At 39.7% G+C, this 27457-nt stretch overlaps 1 protein-coding gene across 3 annotated transcripts in view; it reads left to right on the top strand.

Annotated features, from left to right (window-relative positions):
- LOC121909985 (sulfotransferase 1C2-like) overlaps window positions 1–21103 on the top strand; it is a 45564-nt gene extending 24461 nt beyond the window's left edge. For 2 of the 3 annotated variants that reach the window (XM_042430888.1, XM_042430889.1), the window contains exons 6-8: window positions 17240–17334; window positions 17429–17609; window positions 20754–21103. In XM_042430888.1, coding sequence (XP_042286822.1) covers window positions 17240–17334; window positions 17429–17609; window positions 20754–20866 — 389 coding nt within the window. In that variant the 3' untranslated portion in view covers window positions 20867–21103. The remainder of the gene's footprint in view (window positions 1–17239; window positions 17335–17428; window positions 17610–20753) is intronic. The other variant, XM_042430890.1, reaches the window with a different exon arrangement.
- Window positions 21104–27457: the final 6354 nt, after the last annotated feature.

Here is a 27457-nt window from a genome sequence, read left to right as displayed (position 1 = left end):
AATTTCATGGCGAGACATCGAAATTCGCCGCGTCGTCATGGCAACACCTTTTGACAAAAAGTCACCAACTTCATAACATACGATCTCCAAGGTCTTTAGGCTATTCTGAGTAAATTTGAGGTGGATCCCATCACCGTGCGACCCACAGAGCGTCAAAGTGTAAAACATGTAACTTCCTGTTGCCAGTAGGTGGCGCTATGACTTAGATCCAATATTGACACAGGAATGTGTTCAGGACGGGACTCTTTCCAAGCACAAAAGGTTTGGGTCTCTTAGGATCATGCATGCCAGAGTTATGACCATTTGAATTTTCACGGCGAAGGATCGAAATTCGCCGCCTGACCACACCCCCTCAGCAATGTCGAAAACTCACTGTTTTTGATAACTTTTCATCTCCCAGGTCTGTAGATGATACTGACCGAATTTCAAGTTGCTGAGGTCAAATCCCTAGGAGGAGTTCGTTAAAGTACTAGCTAAAAACGGCAAAATTGGCCTGAAAATCGCAACTTTGAACCAAAATGGCCGACTTCCTGTTGGATTTAGGGTATGGCTCCAAGAGAGTTTTTGGTGCGTCTGGTCATGATATATAAGCACACCAAATTTCATTGTTCTACGACGATCTGTATCGTGGGGCTCGCTTTTCTTAATTTTCTAGGTGGCGCTGTCGAGCCATTTTTCCCTGCATTTTTTGCGAGACCCATAAAATCTGCGATTTTCACCAGAACTGACGCGCACGCCAATTTTTGTGAGTTTTGGTACACGTTTGTAGAAGTTATTTGACGTCAAAGAGTTGTAATAATAATAATAATAATAATAATAATAATAATAATAATAATAATAATTCCTTTGGAAACAAGAGGGCTTCGCGCTGGTCAGCGCTCGGGCCCTAATAATGTGTGTTTTTTAATTTTTTTTTAACTGTCCTGTTTGGCAGCTCAGGTGTGCAGAATGAAGAGTCTGTGCCTTGGGGTGCCAGAACAGATTTGCTAATAGTTCCTGCACATAAACAGGAAGAATTCATATTTAAACTACTGAAGTTGAAGTTCATGTAATGCATTGTAATGACAAAAATACAAATGTCTGAAATGCATTACAGCTCAGTTATTAAATAAAAATTATTTCCTTTCCTGTTATGTTTATAGCAACATGTAGTTATTTGATTGCTGTATCTTGTCCAGGCTACTGATGAGGATGTGAAACACAGAAGGGATACAGACAACATGCAACGTGAAGCATTTCATATTAAAGCTTTTCATATTAAAATCACTGAAGATTAAAACTGTTGCATATTAACACATCAGGAATAAAGGTAACATGAATTGAAACATGCAGGAATATACATTAAAAGTTGTAAAAGAGACCAACGACTATCATGTGGCAAACAGAGACTAACACATCTTCACAAACACCGGTTACAAAGTGCTTCACAGTCAAAGAAATAAAGTACGTACAAAGTGCTTCACAGTCAAATAAATAAGTTAATAAAAAATAAATCTAAAATCTCCATTTCATGATCATTTTCACATAATACACACAATACATAACAATCCCAAATCTCTCCACAATACTACAAAATCTGAAATTTATACACACAATTGACCAGTTGGAGTTGGACAGACTCTACACTAAATAAGACAACATCCATAATGAAAGCCAGCCTACACACCATGAACAACACACAAGTCAGCGTGTTCCTAAAACCCAACAGATAAGCACAACTACAACATGAATACGATAACACTTGCACTGGGACACTGTGATGTAGCTGATTGACTCAGACAAATTAACTTAATCCTGCTCTAAATTGAAATCCACATCAAAAATTGCCTCCATATCCTCAAAGTCATCAAACACAAACAAACTTCTTATGTCATCTAACTGTCCTTGATTATGTTTAACACCAAAACTACACAGAATACCTTTATGATCACTGAAGTACACGGGCATCACTGCACATTCCACATCATACTGTGTTGTTTTAACATAAACATGATCAATCAATGTCCCCTTCTCTGTAGTTTCTTGTGTTACATGCTGCTTAAATCCTTTTTGGCCCATGAATTTACAAATTGATGATTCTTTTAAAATGTTTTCATTAGAATCTCCCATTAGTACAATTGTGTTACTTATTGGATTTAACCAGTCAAGTAACTTCCCCACATTATGTTTAAATAAAGAATTTGGATAAGATGGTGGACGATAAACTACTGCCATCAATATGTTTAATTTGTTACACAGGCAAACCAAACACTCCAGATTTAAGTCGGATACCTGCAGAATCTGACAGTCCAAATTGTCTAAACAGTACAAACCAACTCCACCATGTTGTAGATTTTGTAGCTCTGACAATTTGGGGTTTCTGCTGATGTAACACAAACCTCGAGGACATGCATTTGCACACTGTTTAATGAGGTTTGTGCAGTGAGCCACGTTTCTGTGACAGCAATACAGTTAGGCTGCAAATGCTGTGTGCAAGACACCAAATCTGACAGGTGGCGACTTAAACTCTGAACGTTCATTAAATACACAGAGAAACTTTGTGCATTTATTGAAGGCTTTGGCTGTTCAATTAAAAATGGAGGCATGCTATCCATGGCCTCCTTTATGGTGTCCTTGCAGTAAATGGCCTTCTCTGTAAAATCCCTGATGATCAGTCCAGACAAAGCCCTAACATGACTCAGAGCTACATACGCCTACCCAGGTGCAAACACCTTCTTCAATGACACTACAGCTTCATCTACAGTTAAGCCCTGAACTTTGTGAACAGTACACACCCACGCTAACCTCAGAGGAAACTGTAAATGCACACAACCCCATTTAGTGGCCTTCTCCTTCTCTGGATCAATAGCAGTAGAATCCCTGCATTCTACTGCTGCATGTGCATACGTCTTCCTCCTCTGTAAGCCAATTTTATCATCATCAAATTTAACATAAATTTTTAGAGGAAATGTTTTATCTTTACCAAAATCCATGTCAGTGACTGTGCCACATGCTCCATTGACCAGACCATCTTCAACATCCACGTGCTCACATAACATCACACGTGCATTCTTGGCCAAACACAAAGTCTATTCTAAACATGTGTCCAGTGCATTATTATGAGTACCACGTTCCAATTTCCCTGTTTTCTTGTTTGTTATGAAATCTTTAGCTTCAATTTTGATGTAATCAGGACACATTGCAAACAACTTATTGAAATTGTGTTCATTTACTTGCATATTTGTTGGGAAAATATGCAAGGCTGAGCTCTCTTCCCCTGTCTCATGTGATTTCAACAACTCAATGTCACTCTCTAACATGGGGGTTTTCTTGGAATGCACTCGTAACCTGTTCAACAACTCTGCAAAATGAGCTATCCTTCTGCCTAACTATTGTTTTCAGCTCCACTACACTAAAGTGGCACCACAAGTCCACATGAACCTGACTGTTATGCAGAGGATTCCCTTTAACAGGAGGCAACTGATAGAAGTCACCAACAGCTATCACACTAACATTACCAAATGGGGAAAAGTCACCAGTGTGCTTAATCTGCCTCAACCTGCCATGGACATAGGTCAACAGATTGTGATCAACTATACTTTTCATCAATGATTAAAATTTGGAGGTGACTAAATTTTGCTCTTAGAGAGTTTAGTTTATCTTCACCCAAAGGGATATAAGGTAAACTAGAGTGTGCCAATACTCAGTGTGTGATGAATTGTTGCTGCATTTAAAGAGTATGCAGCTATGCCTGTTGAAGCAGTTAACAAAACACAAATACCGTCTGGTTGATGACAAAGTGTTGACAACAGCCTCCCTGCCTCGTACTGAAGAGCTCTAATTAAATGACTTTTCCCCATCCCTGCGCCTCCTGTCACAAAGACATGCATAGGCTCTGGGTTTTTACCCATCACCTTCTGCAAACACCACTGTCTGACCTTATAAAAAACAGCCATCTGTGTCTCATTCAGAGACCTAACCAAAGCTAACCCCTCACTTCTAGGCATAATTTTCCTGTTTCTCTCTAAATGTGCTAATTGTCTGTTAGTCTAGAACATTCTCCACCGCTTCCATTAACTGTTCATCTCCTTTCTCACCTTCCTGTTGCTGTCTCATTTCCTCTACACATTCAAGGCATTCCACTTCCTGTTCAGGACACAGCTCCCCCCAAACTTCTTCATCAACCCCGTTTTGGTCGACAATCTCCTGAGCTCTCTCCAAATCAGGACAATCTACTTCAAACTTTGCCCTGTTCTCATCAACCACGCTCTTAACTGAATAGAGCCATCACTAAACGTCACCTCACCACCTTTATAGAACTGACTAAACATCTCAAAGCCTTCAGGTTTGAGGTCTGAGTCAGCTCTATAAGGAAGGAACAATTGCATCAGACTCTGAAAATGGTCTTCCTCTTGTTTCTCTAAATCAAAACGCATATAACGAACAACTGCAAACTGAGAACGTGTTCTCCTCAAGATGAAGCCTAAACCATTTTTCAGTTCAATCATGTCATTAGACTTCTCGTTCTTGGAGAGAACACGATACTCAGAAGCAAATGTAGTCATGCACATGTCATCAAAGACATCATTGTCAGGCATGTTCCTATACCTGTCCACTATGCCAGTCATCCACATGTCTTCTGTCTTAAGCTCACTACAAACCACTCTCTGCTTCAAAACACTGAGGGGTAAACTCATCTTCACTATGTTGTTCCCTGTCGGCACAAACACAACCTTTCTGGAACACTCCTTCAGATGCATGTTTGTTAGCCTATACACAGCCTCCTGGGCACAAACATCCCTGTTGTGTAAATATACACTGCCTAGCTTCTTTAATGCTTCTTTAGAAGAGAGATTTCCTTGTTTTATTGCTTCTTTTTGGGCGTTACTCAATAATAGGCCAATTTCTCTCTCTGCTTTCGTAATATAAGATATGATATGAATGACGACCGCATAGGCGTCGGTGACAAAGCTAATGTCCAAATTTGCATTCCAGCACTTTAACAACTGCTTACTATACTGATTTACCCAAACCTCGTTCACCCCTCTCCTATAAACCACCTTGTTCTTTCTTTCCATTCTCCTATAAGCCTCTTCAAAGATGCCCTGATTGATGCCCAGAGTCTGAAACAAATGTTCCACACTCACATAACTCACTTCTTCTTCCTGAGCTCTCTTAACAGCTGTCTTAACATTTTGCAAAATATACTGTGCCCTCTCTTTTGGCATCAAATCATCATCATCATCAAAACACTTACAGACTGGATGGTTTTTTGATCCAGGATCGTTCATGCTCTCCTTTGCCTTTTGATCACATTTGTATTCTTTCGTCTCTATTTTACAAACAAACGTCCTAGCAGAAACAAGTTTTGGGAAATTAAACCGACATGTTGTTTTCTTTTTCCTGCATGATTTAGAATGCCGTTTGGAGTATGTTTGAACTGATGACACAATGTCCAATAATGTATCATCATCTGAGGGTAACTCGCATGTAACGTATTTATCAATGAACTCAACCACCTCCTCATCTGTGTTCTTATCAATTTTGGGAGCACCCTCAATCCAAAACAGACAGTGAACATGAGGAGAACTGTGCTGCTGAAATTCTACACTATAAAAGTGATCAATGATTTTGCCAATTGGTAGGGAAGGAGACATGAGAACCTCTTTCAAGAAACCATCTATAGTCAAACATCCTTGCAGCTGTGACTGGGTTACGACGCAACAACTCACACCTGTCTGCCCACTCCAAATCCTCTACCGTCTGTGTTCTGCCTTCCTGTTTCAGAATAGTGGTCAGGAGATTCTGCCAGCGCAGATCTGCAGATGAAAACGAACAAAACCACGTCGGGATCCCCTACTGACGTATGCAGGCTAAGATGTCCTTCCGAACTGACTGCCAAAAAGCTGGAGTTCCTCTAATTGGCTTAAGAAACCTAAAACCCTCAAGAACTGCTTCAAAGACCCCTCGTCCATCAACATTTTTGGACTAATCCCTTGAGACTTCTGTTCACCTTTACCCTTACACAGCGCCACAGAAACACTTGATGACACACGATCTATCTCTGACATGCACTGGGCAAAGAAAATGTACTATACATTATGTTCAAAACGACCATCCGCATACATAATCCTGTTATTAAAGTAACGTGACAATGTTAAGCGATATGAGTGGCTGTTATGGAAAGTCTTACTACCAAAAGGAAACAACACAGGGAAACATTTAGCCTCATTCGTGTGGTCAGAAAGCACCGTAACTGGACTATTCCCCTCTGCAGACGCAATATTTACAATATCATCAAAATACTGGTCTAATGTTTCCTGACCAATATCAATAGGCATAAGACAAGTGTCCTGAAACATGCAGTGCTGCTGTCTGTCATGTAACAGTTCATCTTGTATTATCTCTGATGTTTCCTCCACACCATCAACTACAGCCTTTTCTGTAACCTCACCACCTGCCTGAGCTGTCACCTCACTATCTCTAACAACCTGATCATCCTGACATGATTCTACCTTTTCTACAACAGAGGCTAACTGGTTGTGCTTCTTTCCAGTCATGCTGCAGCTTACGCTCCGCTAGCTTGAAATCCCTCTAGTGTTTCATATAGTGTTATGGTTGTAACAGTGCACAGTGTGCAAGTAAATTATTTCTCCACTTCACACATATCTATTTTTAGGGGCAAATGTGAGCGAAATACTCAAATACTGACAGTACACATTTCAATCAAACTTTGACCAGATCATGTGGGTTAAAAGTGTTTACTTTTCAAAAAATAGACGATGAAGTATAGGAAATAAATTTGTTTTACACACAAACTCATCAAGACTTTTCAATTTACTAATTGAAATTCAACTGACCGGGCTCAAAACTTGCACAGTTTTGATGACACAGGTGTGGGCAACTCAGCCTTATATGACAAATATCATCTGATTCACATGAAATTTTCAAGGTGTGCTCTACAGTTGATATACAGTGACATGATGTTCACTTAATGGGTGTTTTCTAGCACAATATAGTGGACTCAGGAAATGATATTTAACTCCTTCATGCAATGTTAGATAACAGTGAAAAACTAAAGTTACAGGTCTTTGTCCAGCAAGTACTTGTAACAATGTACATTTAAACGTACGCCACATAGAAGTGCAATCAAACTGGCTGAATAGCGCCCCCTACGAAATTGCAGCAAAGCAGCCCCAGCAGCAGGTAAGATAGTAGACAAAGGAAGTGATGTTTATCTCCTTCTTGCAGTCTGAAAACAGCCCAGTTCTGAAGACATCTACATGCCCGTGACAGAAGCCCTTCGCAAAGGCACGAGGGCCCGTTCAACGCTGCTTGCAACTTTAATTAGGGCCTGAGCACAAAGGGCGAAGACCCTATTGTATTTCGTGTAATTATTTCTTTCTTATTAGGGCCTGAGCCCAAAGGGCGAAGACCCTATTGTTTTTCATGTGTTTGTTTCTTTCTTATTAGGGCCTGAGCCCAAAGGGCGAAGACCCTATTGTTTTTCGTGTGTTTGTTTCTTTCTTATTATTATTAGGGCCTGAGCCCAAAGGGCGAAGACCCTATTGTTTTTCGTGTGTTTGTTTCTTTCTTATTATTCTTTATTTATTAATATGCCACTTTAACTCTAAATTTGACCCCCTAAACATGCTCAAAAACTCACCAAATTTGGCACGCACATCAGGTCTGGTGAAAAATTTGATAAAATGTAAAAATTAACCCCCAAAGTGCCAAAATGTGCTCGAGAGTGCCACCTATGTATCTAAAACGGCCGCCACGGCCCGTAGGAATGTCGTAGAGAGATCGAACCAAAACTCAATTATTCGTCTCATCAAGACCGACAAATCAGGCACTGACACCCCTGACCTAAATCCAACAGGAAGTCCGCAATCTCAATTTCAAAATATGATTTTGTGCCAATTTTGGACCTTGAATAAACGCTATCTCCTCCTAGGGCGTTAATGGTATCGGCTTCAAACTTTAATATATAACTTATCACACTGTGTTGAGCAAAAGTTATTAAAAACTTTGTAATAACTCGAACGGTTTAGATTTAGTAAGCCCTGAAAGTTGGAGTGCGACATTACACCTTACAATGTAAACCAATGGGGAGGCAATCTCTGGGCATGGACTTTGTGCCAAACTGGGGCATCTGGCGTCTAAACTATAAGTCTGACCACTTTCAAACCTGTATCAATGGATTCGCGATGAAAATTCCTACAAAAAAATGTGATTTTTATGTAGGATTTGGCCAAAGTTATGGGATTTATGAGGATATTTCCCAAGTAGAGTACACTAATATCCTTCTCTGCAGTTGAGAGGGAGAGAGAGAGAATGGAGGGGGGGGGGGGGTAGAGCAGCAGGTTCGTTATGTAGTTTATTAGACAGACAGGAATAATGTGTAGGATTTAATCATTGGTTCACAGCCCGAAGCGGAGGGTGGCAGTAATGCACCTAATATTCTGGTTGTCAACCATTGTTATAAACCAGAAAGAGGAGGGTAAAATATTTTCCTGCACAGAGTGGTACATCCTGTCAGCCGAGGGATTTCCTATCTGTGCAGCTGAACACAGCAGTTCTCTACGTACTGTTTTACCGTGATGGTCACGGTGTTTTTTCCGTAGGTTTCACTTACTCAGCTGGCCGACTCACCCACTGGTTCTCTCCACCTTAACCTAAATAACATCGGGGCTCGGTGCTCCGGTTGGATCTAAACAGAGAGCCAGGGTTAGCTAAGAGGCTAGCAGAGGCTAACTGGTTGTGCTTCTTTCCGGTCATGCTGCAGTTAACGCTCCGCTGCCCTTACAAGCGTCGCCACTTCCTGTATCCGTCGTTTCAACTTTCAATCCCTCTAGAATTCATGTACTTTTATGGTTGCAATTAGTAGTCGCACAGTGTACAAGTATTTTTTTTCCACTTCGCACACATCTATTTTTAGCCAAGGACAAAGTTGGACATTAAGACGGACTACACACACACCCTGCTCGCTTTGTGAAGCGACCAAGTAAGAGGCATAAGTCTAGGCAGGGGCAGAGTAGTAGTGTGTTCTTTTCAGCATCAGTTGCTGTTGTTTAGCTTTTACACTTTATTGCTATTGTTCTTGTGTGAGTTGACGGACCGCCGAGTCCATTTTTCTCTGCTTTACTCTGAGGAGTATTTTAAGTTTGCTGCCTGTTAGTTGTGTTCACTACGCTAGACTATTTTGTGTTTGTCCCGCTCGGGACTACTGCTGTGTTTCTGCCGCCGTGAGTGAGAAAGTAACTGCTTTGTCGATCTGAAACCAGACAACGTGCGTTACAGACTGCCGTCCGTACGTGCGCTCTCTGTGGACAAAAGAGCCGCTTCTCTCCCTCTCACGATCGCTTTCCCTCCTTCCTCTCTTGCTACTAACACACACACTCACACACGCGCAGATACACACACCGACATCGTTTTGCACATCTGATGGTCAGATAACATCGGACAAAGCTTTGCGTTGTCTTTCGTTATCCGCCATCAGACACGTGTGTTTTTCACGGAATTGGGTGAGGGCAAGACACTGACCACCAGTCACCTTGTTTTTGTCTAGCCAAGACACCGCCGTACTTCTGCCATCGAGTCTCGCGTGATGTGACTTACTCCCACAGTCACGTCTGCGTCGCAGACCGTCGACGTCATCACGTCAGGCCCCATCGCCATCTCTCTCTCTCACACACACACACACACACACACACATATATACATACATACATACACGCATTCCCCTGCAAGTGTCCAACTCTGTGCAACGCTGTTTGTGTTTTGTTTGGTAGAATTAGATTTTAGAATAGCTGTTTATTGAATGAAGTATTTGTTAACTTTGTTAATTTTGCTAAGTTTAATAAACAATGTTATATCTTTAAAGAGAAGTTCTTTTGTCATTATTGTGTGTAACATATTGTGAAAAGTGGCTGATTGAAGGAGTCAGAGCTTGAATTCAACCCTTCTTTGTTCACCCTTGAATGTTGATATCTCTCAGATATTAACATTCTAGGTGAACTCCCATTTATGAGATTACCTTGTTCGGTTATTGGTCCTGGTTTCCGGGTGGTGCTCCGTGTTTGTTAGTTCATATTAATAATTCTATTAATTATTATAATTAGTTAATTATCTTAGATAATTGATAATTATGGCAAATAATCAACTGTGTTCCTCACAGAAACTACAGTTGGTGTCTGAATTATTGATTAAGGTTAACAATATTTTGATTTCATAATCCATAATTATCTGTGATAAACAGAGGGGTGCGCTCACGGAGAGAAAGTGGTTAGTATTGTGTGTCAAAAGACTCTCACACTGATCATCTCCAAACGTTTTCTTGGTTCCCAGAAGCTTAGCTGACTGCGCAGCGGCCCGATGTGCGCAAGGACGCGAAGGCCTGTTCAACGCTGCTTGCAGCTTTAATTATTATTATTATTATTATTAGGGCCCGAGCGCTGACCAGCGCGAAGCCCTCTTGTTTCCAAAGGAATTATTAGGGCCTGAGCCCAAAGGGCGAAGACCCTATTGTTTTTCGTGTGTTTGTTTCTTTCTTCTTTCTTGTTACGCCACTTTAACTCTAAATTTGACCCCCTAAACGTGCTCAAAAACTCACCAAATTTGGCACGCACATCAGGTCTGGTGAAAAATTTGATAAAATGTAAAAATTCGACCACTTTCAAACCTGTATCAATGGATTCGCGACGAAAATTCCTACAAAAAAATGTGATTTTTATGTAGGATTTGGCCAAAGTTATAGGATTTATGAGGATATTTCTCAAGAAGAGTACAGTGACATCCTTCTCTGCAGCTGTGAGGGAGAGAGAGAGAATGGGAGGGGGGGGATGGGTAAAGTAAACATCTACTGCCTGTGACAGAAGCCCTTGGACTGTGCCACACTCCACTTACTTAGTGCTTCTACACATCTGACAGCAGTGTTCAATCCTTACTTCTTTTCAAGGAGTACATGTGCTCCTAAATGACAGAAATTAGGAGCATACATATAACTTTAGGAGCACACTGAAAAATGTTCAAGTAAGAGTTTTTTAAAGAAAACAATTCATTATAACATATTTACAATTGATCACATACATAATAATTCAGATCCTGAATTATTGATTAAGGTTAACAGTATTTTGATTTCATAATCCATAATTGTCTGTGAACAGAGGGGTGGGCTCACAGAGAGACACTGGTTAGTATTGTGTGTCAAAAGACTCTCACACTGATCATCTCCAAACGTTTTCTTGGTTCCCAGAAGCTTAGCTGACTGCGCCGCGGCCCGATGTGCGCAAGGGCGCGAAGGCCCGTTCAATGCTGCTTGCAGCTCTAATTATTATTAGGGCCTGAGCCCAAAGGGCGAAGACCCTATTGTTTTTCGTGTGTTTGTTTCTTTATTAATAGGGCCTGAGCCCAAAGGGCGAAGACCCTATTGTTTTTCGTGTGTTTGTTTCTTTCTTATTCTTTCTTTATTAATACGCCACTTTAACTCTAAATTTGACCCCCTAAACATGCTCAAAAACTCACCAAATTTGGCACGCACATCAGGTCTGGTGAAAAATTTGATAAAATGTAAAAATTAACCCCCAAAGTGCCAAAAATGTGCTCGAGAGCGCCACCTATGTATCTAAAATGGCCGTCAAGGCCCGTAGGAATGTCGTAGAGAGATCGAACCAAAACTCATTTATTCATCTCATCAAGACCTACAAATCATACGCTGACACCCCTGACCTAAATCCAACAGGAAGTTCGCAATGTCAATTTCAAAATATGATTTTTTGCCAATTTTGGACCTTGAATAAACGCTATCTCCTCCTAGGGCGTTAATGGTATCGGCTTCAAACTTTCATACATGACTTATCACACTGTGTTGAGCAAAAGTTATTAAAAACTTTGTAATAACTTGAACGGTTTAGATTTAGTGAGCCCTGAAAGTTGGAGTGCGACATTACACCTTACAATGTAAACCAATGGGGAGGCAATCTCTGGGCATGGACTTTGTGCCAAACTGGGGCATCTGGCGTCTAAACTATAAGTCCGACCACTTTCAAACCTGTATCAATGGATTCGCGACGAACATTCCTACAAAAAAATGTGATTTTTATGTAGGATTTGGCCAAAGTTATAGGATTTATGAGGATATTTCACAAGAAGAGTACACTGATGTCCTTGTCCTCAGCTGTGAGGGAGAAAGAGAGAATGGGAGGGGGGGGTGGGTAAAGTAAACATCTCCTGCCTGTGACAGAAGCCCTTGGACTGCACCACACTCCAGTTACTTAGTGTTTCTACACATGTGACAGCAGTGTTCAATCCTTACTTTTTTTCAAGAAGTACATGTGCTCCTAAAAGACAAAAATTAGGAGTATACATATAACTTTAGGAGCACACTGAAAAATGTTCAAGTAACAGTTTCTTAAAGAAACAATTCATTATAACATATGTACAATTGATCACATACATATTTAAACTCTCTCTCTGTGTGTGTGTGTGTGTGTGTGTGTGTGTGTGTGTGTGTGTATGTAAATCATAATTTGCTGTTTTTAGGGGTGCTTGATTATGGCAAAAATTATAATCACAATCTTTTTTGTTCAATATTGAGATCATGATTATTTAACATGATTACTTTTTGACTGTCATCTTCTCCAATTGCTGTTGTTCATACATGCACATATTTTTTCTAACTTGGCTGAGGGGACTATTACACATGTAATCATATATTGTACTAATGATCAAGAAAGACTATAGCTGATATGAGGGAAAAACTCAGGAAGAGGGTGGCAGTAATGCACCCAATATGCTGGTTGCCAACCGTTGTTATAAACCAAAAAGGGGAGGGTAAAATATTTTTCCTCACAGAGTGGTACATCCTGTCAGCCGAGGGATTTCCTATCTGTGCAGCTGAACACAGTAGTTCTCTAGGGACTGTTTTACCGTGATGGTCACGGTGTTTTTTCCGCAGGTTTCACTTCACTCAGCTGGCCGACAGACCCGCTGATTCTCTCCGCTTTAACCGAAATAACAAATCGGGACTCGGTGCTCCGTTTGGATCTAAACAGAGAGCCGGGGTTAGCTGAGAGGCTAGCAGAGGCTAACTGCTTGTGCTTCTTTCGGTCATGCTGCAGTTAACGCTCCGCTGCTGCCTGTTTGCTGCCTGTTAGTTGTGTTCACCACGCTAGACTATTTTGTGTTTGTCCCGCTCGGGACTACTGTGTTTGTGCTGCCGTGAGTGAGAAAGTAAACTGATTTGTCGATCTGAAACCAGACAACGTGCATTACAGACTGCCGTCCATACGTGCGCTCTCTGTGGAAAAAGAACCGCTTCTCTCTCTCTCACGATCGCTTTCCCTCCTCCCTCTCTTGTGACTAACACCACACTCACGCGCACGCAGATACACACACCGACATTGTTTTGCACATCTGATGGTCAGATAACGTCGGACAAAAGTGTCCAACCTGCAAATATCCAACCCTGTGCAAAGCTGTTTGTGTTTTGTTTGGTAGAATTAGATTTTAGAATAGCTATTTATTGAATGAAGCATTTGTTAACTTTGTTCATTTTGCTAAGTTTAATAAACATTGTTATATCTTTAAAGAGAAGTTCTTTTGTCATTATTGGTAACATATTGTGAAAAGTGGCTGATTGAAGGAGTCAGAGCTCGAATTAAACCCTTCTTTGTTCACCCTTGAATGATTATCTCTCAGATATTCTAGGTGAACTCCCATTTATGAGATTACCTTGTTCGGTTATTAGTCCCAGTTTCCAGGTGGTGCTCTGTATTTGCTTGTTCATATTAATAATTCTATTAATTGTTATAATTAATCATTATTGATAATTGATAATTATAGCAAATACTCAACTGTGTTCCTCACAGATCCTACAGTTGGTGCCTGAATTATTGATTAAGGTTAACAATATTTTGATTTCATAATCCATAATTGTCTGTGAACAGAGGGGTGGGCTCACAGAGAGACACTGGTTAGTATTGTGTGTCAAAAGACTCTCACACTGATCATCTCCAAACGTTTTCTTGGTTCCCAGAAGCTTAGCTGACTGCGCCGCGGCCCGCTGTGCACAAGGGCGCGAAGGCCCGTTCAACGCTGCTTGCAGCTTTAATTCTTTATTAATACGCCACTTCAATCCTTAATTTGACCCCCTAAACATGCTCAAAAACTCACCAAATTTGGCACGCACATCAGGTCTGGTGAAAAATTTGATAAAATGTAAAAATTAACCCCCGAAGTGCCAAAATGTGCTTGAGAGCGCCACCTATGTATGTAAAACGGCCGCCACGGCCCGTAGGAATGTCGTAGAGAGATCGAACCAAAACTCAATTATTCGTCTCATCAAGACCTACAAATCATGACCAGACGCACCAAAAACTCTCTTGGAGCCATACCCTAAATCCAACAGGAAGTCGGCCATTTTGGTTCAAAGTTGCGATTTTCAGGCCAATTTTGCCGTTTTTAGCCCGCGTACTTTAACGAACTCCTCCTAAGGATTTGACCTCAGCAACTTGAAATTCGGTCAGTATCATCTACAGACCTGGGAGATGAAAAGTTATCAAAACGGTGAGTTTTCGACATTGCCGAGGGGGTGTGGTCGGGCGGCGAATTTCGATCCTTCGCCGTGAAAATTCAAACGGCCATAACTCCGGCATGCACGATCTTAAGAGACCCAAACCTTTTGTGCTTGGAAAGAGTCCTGTCCTGAACACATCCATGTGTCAATATTGGATCAAAGTCATAGCGCCACCTACTGGCAAACAGCAAATGAAGGAAATGATGTTAACCTTCCTCTTTCACTATCTGAAAACAGCCCAGGTCTGGAGACATCTACATGCCTGTGACTGAAGCCCTTCGACTGTGTCCGACACGACGTACGCATGGGCACGAGGGCCCGATCATCACTGCTTGCAGCTTTAATTAGGGCCTTAGTCCAACGGGCGAAGACCCTATTGTTTTTCGTGTGTTTGTTTCTTTCTTATTCTTTCTTTATTAATACGCCACTTCAATCCTTAATTTGACCCCCTAAACATGCTCAAAAACTCATCAAATTTGGCATGCACATCAGGTCTGGTGAAAAATTTGATAAAATGTAAAAATTAACCCCCAAAGTGCCAAAAGGTGCTCGAGAGCGCCACCTATGTATCTAAAACGGCCGCTACGGCCCGTAGGAATGTCATGGAGAGATCAAACCAAAACTCAATTATTCATCTCATCAAGCCCTACAAATCATATGCTGACACCTCTGACCTAAATCCAACAGGAAGTCTGCAATCTCAATTTCAAAGTACGACTTTGTGCCAATTTTGGACCCCCAAGAAACACTATCTCCTCCTAGGGCGTTAATGGTATCGGCTTCAAACCTTAATACATGACTTATCACATTGTGCTGAACAAAAGTTATTAAAAACTTTGTAATAACTCGAACAATTTAGATCTAGCAAGCCCTGAAAGTTGGAGTGTGCGACATCACACCTTACAATGGAAACCAATGGGTAGGCAATCTCTGGGCATGGACTTTGTTCCAAACTGAGGCATCTGACGTCTAAACTATACGTCAGACCACTTTGAAACCTGTATCAATGGATTCGCGACGAAAATTCCTACTAAAATGTGATTTTGAATGTAAGATTTGGCCAAAGTCATGGGATTTATGAAGATATTTCCACTAGAAGACTGCACTGAAATCCTGCTCTCAATCTGACAGGGAAAAGGAGGGAAGAATGGCGGGGGATGGGTGTGACAGTTGAATGTAGCTCAGTTTTATAGGATATAGCAGAAAGGTCTTCATACTTACAGTACATTATATACAAACTTTGTATGAAGTTTGGTGTTATTATCATTTATTTTGCAATAATTGTAGGTCTTATATGTATGATCAGTAGTGGGGATGACCTATGAAGGGAAGGGAAAAAATTGAGTGAGGGTGACTGTTAAGTGATAAAGTGCAGTAGAAAAATAAAATCATAACTAATTTTTGTGGCTCTGTACTGCAGTTTTTCCACTATTTTCCTGTGTCCTGCTGCAGTTACTTATTGTTTCCACACATCTGACAGCAGTCTTCAATGCTTAATTTTTTCTGAAGGAGTACATGTGCTCACAAATGAAAAATTTTGGAGCACACTTAGAAATTCAGGAGCACAATGAAAAGTGTTCAAGTAACAGTTTATTAAAGAAAACAATTCATTACATACATATTTAAACTGTTTGTGTGTGAATGTATGTAAATCAAAATTTATGTTGTCTTTAGGGATGCATGATTGTGGCAAAAATCATAATCATGATTATTTTTCCTCAATATTGAGATCACGTTTATTTAACATGATTAGTTTTTGACTTTCATTTTTGCCGATTGGTTATGGTGATATAGCACATATTTTTCCCACTTAGCTGAGGACACTATTACACTTGCAATCATATATTGCACTAATGGTCAAGAAAGACAAAATATGAGGGAAGAACTCAGAAAACAGCCCAGGTCTGAAGACATCTACATGCCCGTGACAGAAGCCCTTTGACTGTGCCATGGCCCGACGTGCGCAAAGCCCCGAGGGCCTGTTCAACGCTGCTTGCAGCTTTAATTTTGCTCTATTTCAGCTGATTGTGTAAATGAGAAACTGTTTACTAAAAAGATTTTAGAAGGTGATAGTAAAGATGAGTGTGCTGTCCCTAAGTAGCCAGTAAATCAGATATTGCAGGCTCAAAGTATTTCACTTTATAGTAAGACATCAAGCCTGCAGTCTTAAATATTGATAATGAATAAATGTCTGGCACGTTGTAATAATAAAAGCATTAAGAAAATGTGTGTTTCTCACTTTCTAATCTATAACAGCAAAAAAATCATTTTACACATTTGCAATTATACTATTTAGTATTATTATTATTTAGTTATAAATAAATGGTTATTACAATAATGTATAAAGTCTGCAGTTGTAGATAGTTAAAAGATGGTGATTTTGGTCCAGATACCCTGGTAGTTACAACTTATAAACCCTGTATAAAGGGTGCCTTCTGGGAAGTGGACCCAAGTACTTTAACCAACTGGCAAATGAAACATAAAATCCATTTTTAAGATTTTTTTGTGTATATTTGCATTTATTAGACTGCCAATACTACAGAGACAGACAGGACATAATGGGAAAGAGAGAGGCGTATGATTGATTAATTATTTGTGGTTAGTAGTCACAGTTGACACACTTTTAACTGGTCTTGGAGGTACATTTCCATAAAAGTCACTCAATCGAATTTGTTTCCACAGTGTCGTGGGGCTCTTGGTATGACCATGTGAAAGGTTACTGGATGGAGAAAGAGAAGAGGAACATTCTTTACCTCTTCTATGAAGACATGAAAGAGGTAATGATGATCAACATTTGGGCACTAACTACAGTTACATACAATATTATCAAAGCTTGCTGAGGATACCCCTACAAGATTTTTATTCCCCCAGAATCCTCGGTGTGAAGTGGAGCGCATCATGAGGTACCTGGACTTATCGCTCCATGATGAGGTCATCACTCGTATTGTGGAGCTTACATCATTTAAGAACATGAAGGAGAACCCGATGGCCAACTACTCCTGCATCCCAGCAGCTGTTTTTGATCAAACCATCTCTCCCTTCATGAGAAAAGGTGCATTAATGTGCCCCCAGACTTGTCCAGAAGTAATATATTGATCAAAAAATCAACAATTAGCAGGGGGAGGCTGAGAGGCAACCCACAGGGCTGAAAAATGAAGCCAATGCAGAAGTGCAAAAAACTGCAGTTCCTTGAATGGCCCCTTGAGGCTCCAAATGCGAATCAATCCCCATAGAGCCCCATGTTAAAATCCCCAACTTTACAACAGAAATAAACATGTTTACAGCCTGGTGCAAAGAACAGTTTTGGTCACTATAGCTAATTTCCCCGTTCATGACATCTGTATAGCAGAAGAATTTTTTTTGTAACTCACCATTTTAAATTTTATTAAGGCTTTAAGTTATGCATAATTATGGGCATGGCCACTTTGAGTGACAGGTTGCTAGCCACTAGGTGGCTTGTTTCAGCAGCTTCACTTGGCCTGCATCAGCTCCTCAATAGCGCCACACTCTCATCCAAATATGGTCACTTCTCATCACTTCTGACTCCAAAAAAACAGATGGCGATGGTCAAAATGCCAAACTCAAGGCTTCAAATCAGGAGTCCACAAACCAATAGGTGACGTCACAGTGGCTACATCCATTATTTGAATACAGTCTATGGGGAGGGCATGTGTTTCAAAATGAAGATTCGTGGTTCACTTCAAAGTATTAGAAAAAAACAAAAAAAGTATTTAGTCGGTTTAGTTAGACCCAGACATTACGGTCTGAGCACCTAGCGGTGTGAAGGCCCTGTTGGATCTAAAGGAATTGGGGCCCGAGCACTGAAGTGTGAAGGCCCTCTTCTTCCTGAAGGAATTATTAGGGCCTGAGCCCAAAGGGCGAAGACCCTATTGTATTTCGTGTGTTTGTTTCTTTCTTATTAGTATTAGGGCCTGAGCACTGACCAGCGCGAAGCCCTCTTGTATCCAAAGGAATTATCATTATTGTTATTAGGGCCCAAGCACTGACCAGCGCGAAGCCCTCTTGTATCCAAAGGAATTATTATTATTATTATTAGTTCCCGTGCACCGAACGATGTGAAAGCCCTATTGGATCTGAAGGAATTGTTAGGGCCCGAGCACTGATCAGCGTGAAGCCCTCTTGTATCCAAAGGAATTATTATTATTATTATTATTATTATTATTAGGGCCGGAGCGCTGACCAGCGCGAAGCCCTCTTGTATCCAAAGGAATTATTATTATTATTATTATTATTATTATTATTATTATTATTATTATTATTATTATTAATAATAATAATAATAATAATAATAATAATAATAATTAATATATTATTAAAACTCCATTATTCGTCTCATCAAGACCTACAAATCATACACTGTCACCCCTGACCTAAATCCAACAGGAAGTCCACAATTCACCCATAAAAGTATGACTTTGTGCCAATTTTGGACCTTGAATAAACGCTATCTTCTCCTAGGGCATTAATGGCATCGGCTTCAAACCTTAATACTTGACTTATTACACTGTGCTGAACAAATTTTATTAAAAACTTTGTAATAACTCAATCATTTTTTATTTTTTGTAAGCCCCGGAAATTGGAGTGCCACATCGCACCTTACAATGTAAACCAATGGGGAGGCAATCTCTGGGCATGGACTTTGTGCCAAACTGAGGCGTCTGACGTCTAAACTATAAGTCAGACCACTTTCAAACCTGTATCAATGGATTTGCGACGAAAATTCCTACTAAATTAAAGCTGCAAGCAGCATTGAGCGGGCCCTTGCGCCTTTGCGCAGTCCACGGTGCAGTTGAAGGGCTTCTGTCACGGGCATGTAGATGTCTTCAGACCTGGGCTGTTTTCAGACGGTGCAAGAAAGAGATAAACATCACTTGCTTTGTCCACTATTTTGCTTGCTACTGGGGCTGCTCTGCTGCCATTTCGTAGGGGGCGCTATTCAGCCAGTTTGCATCACTGATGGAATATTGTCATGTAGATATGTTCGGGCTGGGACTCTTATCAAACATGTCAAGTTTGGTGCAGACTGGAGCATGTACAATAAAGTTATAGCAACTTCCTCTGACATGGCGAAGCATCAAATCTCAGTGGTGTGAAGATGAGAATTTTCTGCAGGGTGAGACATGTCTGTCTTGCTCACACCTGTGGCATCAAAATTATGCATGCTTTGGGCACATTCACTTGAATTTCAATTAGTAAACAAGACTCTTGATGAGTTTGTGTGTAAAACAAATTAATTTCCTAATTTTCATCAAGTTTATTTTTAGAAATGACCCCACATGACCTGGTCAAAGTTTGAATGAAATGTGTACTGTTAGGTGTGTAGAGACAATAAGTAAATGCAGCTTGACACAGAAAAGTACTCATACATTTGGATGGAGAGTGTGAGCGAACCGCTAGGTGCTTGGGCCCTAACAAAGGAAAAACTGCAGTACAGAGCTACAAATTTTAGTTTTGATTTTATTTTTCTGCAGCACTTTATCACTAAACTGTCACTCTCACTCAATGAGCTCCATTCAACCCCCACACCCATCATCATGAGGTGTGAGGGCCCGATCATCGCTGCTTGCAGCTTTAATTATTATTATTATTATTATTATTATTATTATTATTATTATTATTATTATTATCATTACAACTAAATGATCGCCTATGTCTGGGACGTACATACCCCAAAAGTCACAAAAGTTGGCAGGCGTGTCAGTGTCGGCAAAAAATTTGATATTTTTTCGGCAAGAAGCAAAATGGCTTCACAGCGGTCAACAGAATTGTATGAAAATCAGTACACACATGTATCATGCCAGGGCACAGAAAAAAGTCTATTGGACGCATAGCTTAAACCCAACAGTAAGTTGGCCATTTTGAATTTACTGTTCAGTTTTTGTTAATTCCATTCCTTGTATTTTAACAAACTCCTCCTAAGGAATTCATCATAACAACTTCAAAATCAGTGTGTGTCATATAAATTAGTTTGTGATCTAAATTATCAAAATCTTGAGTTTTCACTGAACACCCTTGCCATTGCAATGTCGAACATTCTGATGTTCAGCCATGAAACAGGAAGTTGTTATAACTAACTTCTGAGTTTTTTTATTTTCTTATTACTACATATATTGTTATTGATTTATATGTCTAACACTTTTATCATTTTCTCTTCTGTTTTTCTTTTCATAAACAGGTGAAGTTGGCGATTGGATGAACCATTTCACACCTGAGCAGTCTAAGGTGTTTGATGAAGATTATGAAAAGCAAATGAAGGACATCAGCATACCATTCAGGACCCTTCTCTAATTGATTCCTGGGTTTTCCAAATTGATGCAGCTCTGCAAATCAAAGACGAATGCGCTGATACTGTGCAGCACTCAAATGGCAGAAATTTGACACTAGCTGAAAACCAAAAACAATGAATAAAAAGAAAAAAATGTTTGATTCACTTCTCAAGCCTGGATCTTAAACACTGCACCTCCTAATGTATAGATACAGAGGAAATGTATGTTTTAAGGATCAATAAAAATGTGCTCCACAATGCATAATGCACATTACACATGTACATGCATACATGTGTAATCATCATGTTATTGCATCACATAAACAGTATATAAGACCAAAAATGTTGTGACTGCATGGATATACCCATTTTATGTCATGAGATCTCCGCCAGAGTCCACTGACTGCCTGAAGCCTATAGTGAGTTCTGGCAGCTGGAGACATGTGGTTTTTCTGACCGTATGAAGTAATTTTGCAACCATACAGAATAAAAGTAATGACCTGGGAAGTCAATCATATGAAAATGGACAGAAGACACAAAAACACAACAGTTGACTATATCCAGGTTTAACAAAAGGAAAACAAAAAACCCCACTTTTAATAGATACTTTATTTCTTAAAATAAAATCTTAAATATCTTAATACTTTATTGGCAGGAATACATCCCTTCATTTTAATTCAATCCTGTTCCTTATACAGAGGCTATTTTTATGTAGATTTCTTGACAAATTTTGTTGTCTTTTTGTATGTTTTCTTGTGTTTTCTCCTCTGTGTTCTCTCCTCTTTATCCTTCTGTTGGTAAGCTCACAAGGGCTCATTTATTGGTTGTGATCTTCCTTTATTTTGCTTCTGTACCTGGTGAAGAGAAAATAGACCAATTAGGGAGATTTGGGAGACAGCTGAGTCAACTATAGAAACATACAGACAAGGACATATGTGACAAAAACACTAAAACTTTCTTTGCAAACAAGCATGTCATCAGTACTAATGAATTAATTCATTGACAGCACATCTAATGAAATTCAAAAAGAGTTATGATTTTTTTAAAAAGTCAGCAGTGGGACACTGAGTTTAGGTAATTTTGCTCTTATCTACAGGACCAAAATTCTTGAGTTTGTTGAGAAACAATTTCAAATCTCATTTCAAAGTTGGAGCTCCAGGTGGGTTGTGTCTTCATTAACTTTTTGGTAAAAAAACAACAAAAACAAATATCCAGTGTGACCAAGACATGATAATTAAAGTGTTAGTCTTCTACAGAAAAAAACACATTGCTATGAAAAACTGTATTTGTGAACCAGTTGACTACCGTGGTTGACAAAAACATTGCGACACTGACGCTGACAACTGTTGTATCAAATTGTTGCAGAAAAATGTACCAGAGCAAAAAACTCTCTCTTGAAAATAAAAAGGGAGTCAGAGGTCCAAGCAGCAAAGTGTTCTTTATTGCCGGCAAGAAGGGGAGCAAGTAGCACTTTTACAAAGAACCAAATCGCTCCGAAGGTTTTTTCTTTGGGGCATTGTTTTTATTCCCTTGGGTCGGCATAGGTCACACCTTATCATCCACCCTCCCTAATTTTTGACCAGTTATTCTGTTACTTTTATCTCCGTCACTCGTTGTTGGTCAAAACTCTTCAAAACAGGTTTTGAGCTGTTTGAGGATATGTGCTGGCATATTCAATTCTACCTGATTATATCCAATTTTTATATAAGTATTGGGAATCATTTTACACCATTATTGCCAAGTTGTCTTCTGGCCTTTTATTTTTTTTTTTATAAGTTATTCTAGTCATTTTACACCCTTATTTCTTGATTTCCTCCAGAGAGTATTTTTTTAAAAGGTGAAGACTTTAATGCAGACCCAAGCAAAGTGACATGTAATACAAACGCACTCAAATTTCTCCAGTGTATGATTATGATTCTTCTACCTTGCCTCTATACGTACATTGTGATTAAATATGGTTCATGAGATTATAACTACACCAATACAAATTGTATCACACTAGCCCTTATTGCTTATAAACTTATAAAATCAATCTGCATAGCTTAATATTGTCTTTAAGCACACCACTGACATTTAATGAAAATACACCACACAACATCATCTCGGAGGTGATTAACTCACCTGCTGAGGCATCTCACTAAGCCCAGCAGTTGTTCAAATGTTAATAAAAATTAATTGGAAAGATGACATAAATCATTGAAAAAGAAAAATATATTAATGATTTTCAAGAGGAATCAGAAGTGTTATCTCAGGAAATATGATACCCTTCCCTTGTCATGAAAAAAACCCCAAAAAACTACCAACCTAACTTACTGTGTAAGTTAACATAATCAGTTAACATAGTCCAGTCAATGTAATGAGCAAACAGCATGGAGGGAGTCAGAGTTATCACGAAAACAAACAGCTAATTTCTTAAGCAAAATGCAACTCCTTCCTATAAATAATCACAATAATAATAATCACACAAGCTGTGTGCACCTCAGCAGAATATGGGTAAATGACAGCCACCCGTCCTGCCACACAAAACTAACAAAACTTAATAAGCCTACACATCACATACACACATCAGACCACACACACAGCCAACATTAGCAATATAATGTGCTGGTAAATTTGCATGTTTCGCAATGAAACTCCACTGGACTTTGTCCATTCTGCCCCAAGTTTCACATGCTTGACTGGAGTCCAGGCTTGAACACATATACATATAACATATATACACATATACAACAAAATATAGGGTTTTTCCATTGGCACTTTTGGCTCTGCTGAGTCATACCATGCCACGTTTATGTGCACATTGATGTGCATTTCCATTGCCAGTTTTTCTGCTCTGAGTTGTGCCCGAGATGAACCATCCCTGGAGTCGAGCCAAAGCACACCCAACCCAACTCCAGGTGGATCGTAGTGACGTCTAGCCGACCTCAGCCAACCCATGATGACCCCTGTTCTTCCCGCTTCTCCCCCTCAAACAAGCTGTGTTGTGACACTCAACACGTCTGCAGTTTTGGCAGGCAGCCACTTTGGTAATTTTCCTGTAGGATCTTGTGTAAATTTGTAAAAGCGGTTTGAAATCATGGCACCTAGAAGTAAGGTTAGTTTTCTTAACTCACAGTTTTACCCCCATGAGAAATTTAAAGTCTGTGTAAAGCAACAATTAATATGTCTTCTGAGTTTGACACCTCAGAGAAGTGAGTTATTAACAACCCTGCCAAATTTGAATGATTAAAAAATCGCCAATTATATAAAATTAGGCTTCAAAATCATGAAAAACCAAGCTGTTGTCTCTACTCTCAAACGCTGTGGGCATGTCTGCTGAATGCGCTGACACCACGCCCTGCTCAACTGTCAACTGTCAATCAAATACCACCACTACGACGTGAACAATTGATACTACTTTGTCTAGCAACTTTCTTCTTCCCTACATGTTTGAGCCACCAGAGCCAGAATCCAGTTCTGAGCAAGAAGACACTGACCTACCTGAGAATCAACCTCGTTCCTCTCAGTGTGCAACAGAATGATAATTTTTTCCTCCCATGTATAAGTTAGCAATATGTATTAGTCCAGCATAACCTAACATTAGCCACATAAAGCTAGGCTATCAATAAACATAGCAAACATATTTTGTCACTTTACCAGATAGTTTTGTCTATATAGTCACAGATCAAACTAGCAGCCCTCATGTGTTTTGTTTTTTGCACATTACCAAATATATATGTGCAAGAACCCCCACCAGTCAGTTTCAATCAAATACACATATCTGCAGGTCAATGTTTTATGTGTGGTTTGCTGAATGTCATCATTGCAACACACAAGCTGAGCAACAAAATATGCTCTAATCTGTTCAGATAACTGTACGATTGTTCATAATATAGAATTTAAAACTCATATAGCTGACAATCTTTAGTCACAGAACACATTGAACTGTACTTGTTCAGGTGCACCTGTGGCGAATGCAAAATAATGCCCACAGAGGATCAGAATGTCTGCTGCAAGGAGATTAATGCTGTATGTAAATGTAGCAGGGTTAACCTCTTGTTCACCTCACTTTTACCTGCCTAGCCCCTGCACAGTCACTTTTACCGGGCTGGTCACGGCCACCTATGTCACTTCCTTTTTTCAGTTAGCATGTCACTTTCCATATAAGGAAAACGCCGACATTGCAAACACATCCCATTCAATTGTCATCCGGGCACACTATAAATAACTCACAGGACACACAAAAAGAAAGAAGTTGTTTTCCAATCGCGTAAGGCAGATCACTATAGAGTTTCCAACACGGTGGTCAGCTGGCAGACAGGGAGTTTTGACTTCCTGTTTGAGGTATGTGTAGTAGTTTTCATATTAAACTGCCAGGCTTTCTTCATTGTATTAATGGCAGCAATTGTAAATACCAGGTGCAGGCAACCCCAGCTTTGAACATCCAGATCTGTGGGAGACGGTAGATTTCACCTGTAGAGGTAGGCGCTACTAGTTGTGTTATTGCCCGTTGGTATTGTATTGAGTCTTATCAAAAATGACGAGTTTCTTTGTGATAAAGGGGTCCAGTGATGATGGGCATTTGAGCTGTGCCATAATTGGCAGGTGTTACTATGGTAGCAGTAGGATGAAACAATTAAACATATATCATATTGAGGGCCAAGGGCCAGGGTCTGGCTATTTGGGATTTTTCTTTTAATTTTCCTCTTTATTTTTTTTTAAGATAGTTTGCTACTGTTTTGCCTATAGTTTGTTTTGCCTCTTTGTTTTTTTTCTTTTCTTTTCTTTTTTTTTGTTTTGTTTAGTTCTATTTAGTGTTTTATTTTGCCTCTTATGGTCCAGTATACTTTTAATTGATTTGTGATATTGGTGATTTTGTTTTGTGAGACAAACCCACCGTGCCTGCATGATCTTTTCAGATGCACTAATGCTATTTCTGCTCTCCTTTATTCAGCATTAGGTATCCGGGCTGTACTTCTGGGGGCTCTGGTCATGGGGTTTGCTGTGCACCTGCGTGCAGATAAGTATTACACGACACCTAGGGGTGTTAACTTTGCAAGGTGTGTGTGTGTGTGTGTGTGTTTGCGGTGGTGGCAGTGCTGTGAACACATGGTGAAATAGAAGTGGGAAAAAGGCTATCCTGTGCCAGTCAGCCTGGCTTGTTAATCATATCTTTTTTTCTCTCTTTTGTCAGAGTGAGGAATAATTTGAATTTTTTACGCATTTGCTCAGTAACAGCATGACATGTGAGGGTGTGTGTGGTATTTTAAAATCTTAAATACCTACTTGGCAGATATTAACCTGCTTTATATTAATAAATTGGTCTCTGGTTATATTACAACATTACTGCTTTTTAAAAAATTGATCTTTTTAAATAAATTTTGATACAATCGTGCTTGAAGCCACGTCCCTGTTTAATTTTCTTTACACTTATCTGTGTGTTGACCTGTATAGAGTAGGTGGTCTTGAGTGGACCCAGGTTAAGGTGTGGTTAGTAGTGCCTTACCCTCCAGCTGGGCAGGTCACATATAGAGAAACAAATGCATGAATACACAACCAGTAGAGTTCTATATCTCTAGCACTTAAACACCTTCCAACACATACTCCAACAGGTTCAGAATAGATGTGGAGAGCTTCCTGAAGAGCCACGGTGCATGACACTTCATCCAGGCCTTGAGCTTGTCTGCCTGAACCCCTACTCCCTGCAGAATGCCCTGAACATATACCAGGCAGGCCATGGGCCACTGGACATAAAGGAAAGAGCTGCGTAAGGTGGACAATAAGATATTTTTTATTGGTTTGGAATGTGTACTAATTACATTTGTGTTGATCAAATGAAATGCCTGTCTTTCAAAAACTGGTAAAGTTTAGGACTGAAGAACCAAGTTGCACTCTTTATGCATTCATATTAGTGATGTTGATTAAAATATACATGAATCCATTGGAAAATAAACTATAGGAGGGTTCATGTTACAGTATTCTAAGTATTGAGGATCAATGTGCACTGAATCCAAGATAATTTGCCTCTAATATATAGGCAAATATAATGTTACACTAAGAATAAACTAGCTCTATGCTGATAATACATAGCTTGAATTCATGTGGTGCTTTTATATACAATGTAGAACAGCACTCTGGGATATAATAATGCCGATCTTTTAATAAAAGTAGGAGGGAGAGAGGTGGAAACAGACTTGTTTCAACACAAAACTATCATCAGCATTTGTTACACCTCTATTGACTAACAGCCTATGAGCATAAAATTGATTGTATGATCGTGGAAATTTACTGGATATTAAAAAAAATAAAAAGCTGTCCATGTCCTGGTCCATCCATACATCTAAATGATTTGAGGCAGGCTGCAGGTTGATGAATCAAACTGTCATATTCTGGTGTCCTGTTCTGTAAGAAATTACCGAAATTGAGAGTAAACATAAGACATGTAAAATTATCACATGACATTCTTTTGTTATTTGTCATTACAGGCGTGCTCGATACCTGGCCTACAAAAGCTTTGTGTCCTGGTGCTGAGGATACCTGGGCAAGCACAATCGGGTTGTCATAACTCAGTTCATTGTACCCCTAAGTTCACTTCCATGGGTGCCCCCCCCTATAAATGATGTCCCCACCTTTAC

This window comes from Thunnus maccoyii, chromosome 13, assembly GCF_910596095.1.
Source record: "Thunnus maccoyii chromosome 13, fThuMac1.1, whole genome shotgun sequence".
NCBI lineage: Eukaryota > Metazoa > Chordata > Actinopteri > Scombriformes > Scombridae > Thunnus > Thunnus maccoyii.
This window is presented reverse-complemented; position numbering and strand designations above follow the sequence as displayed.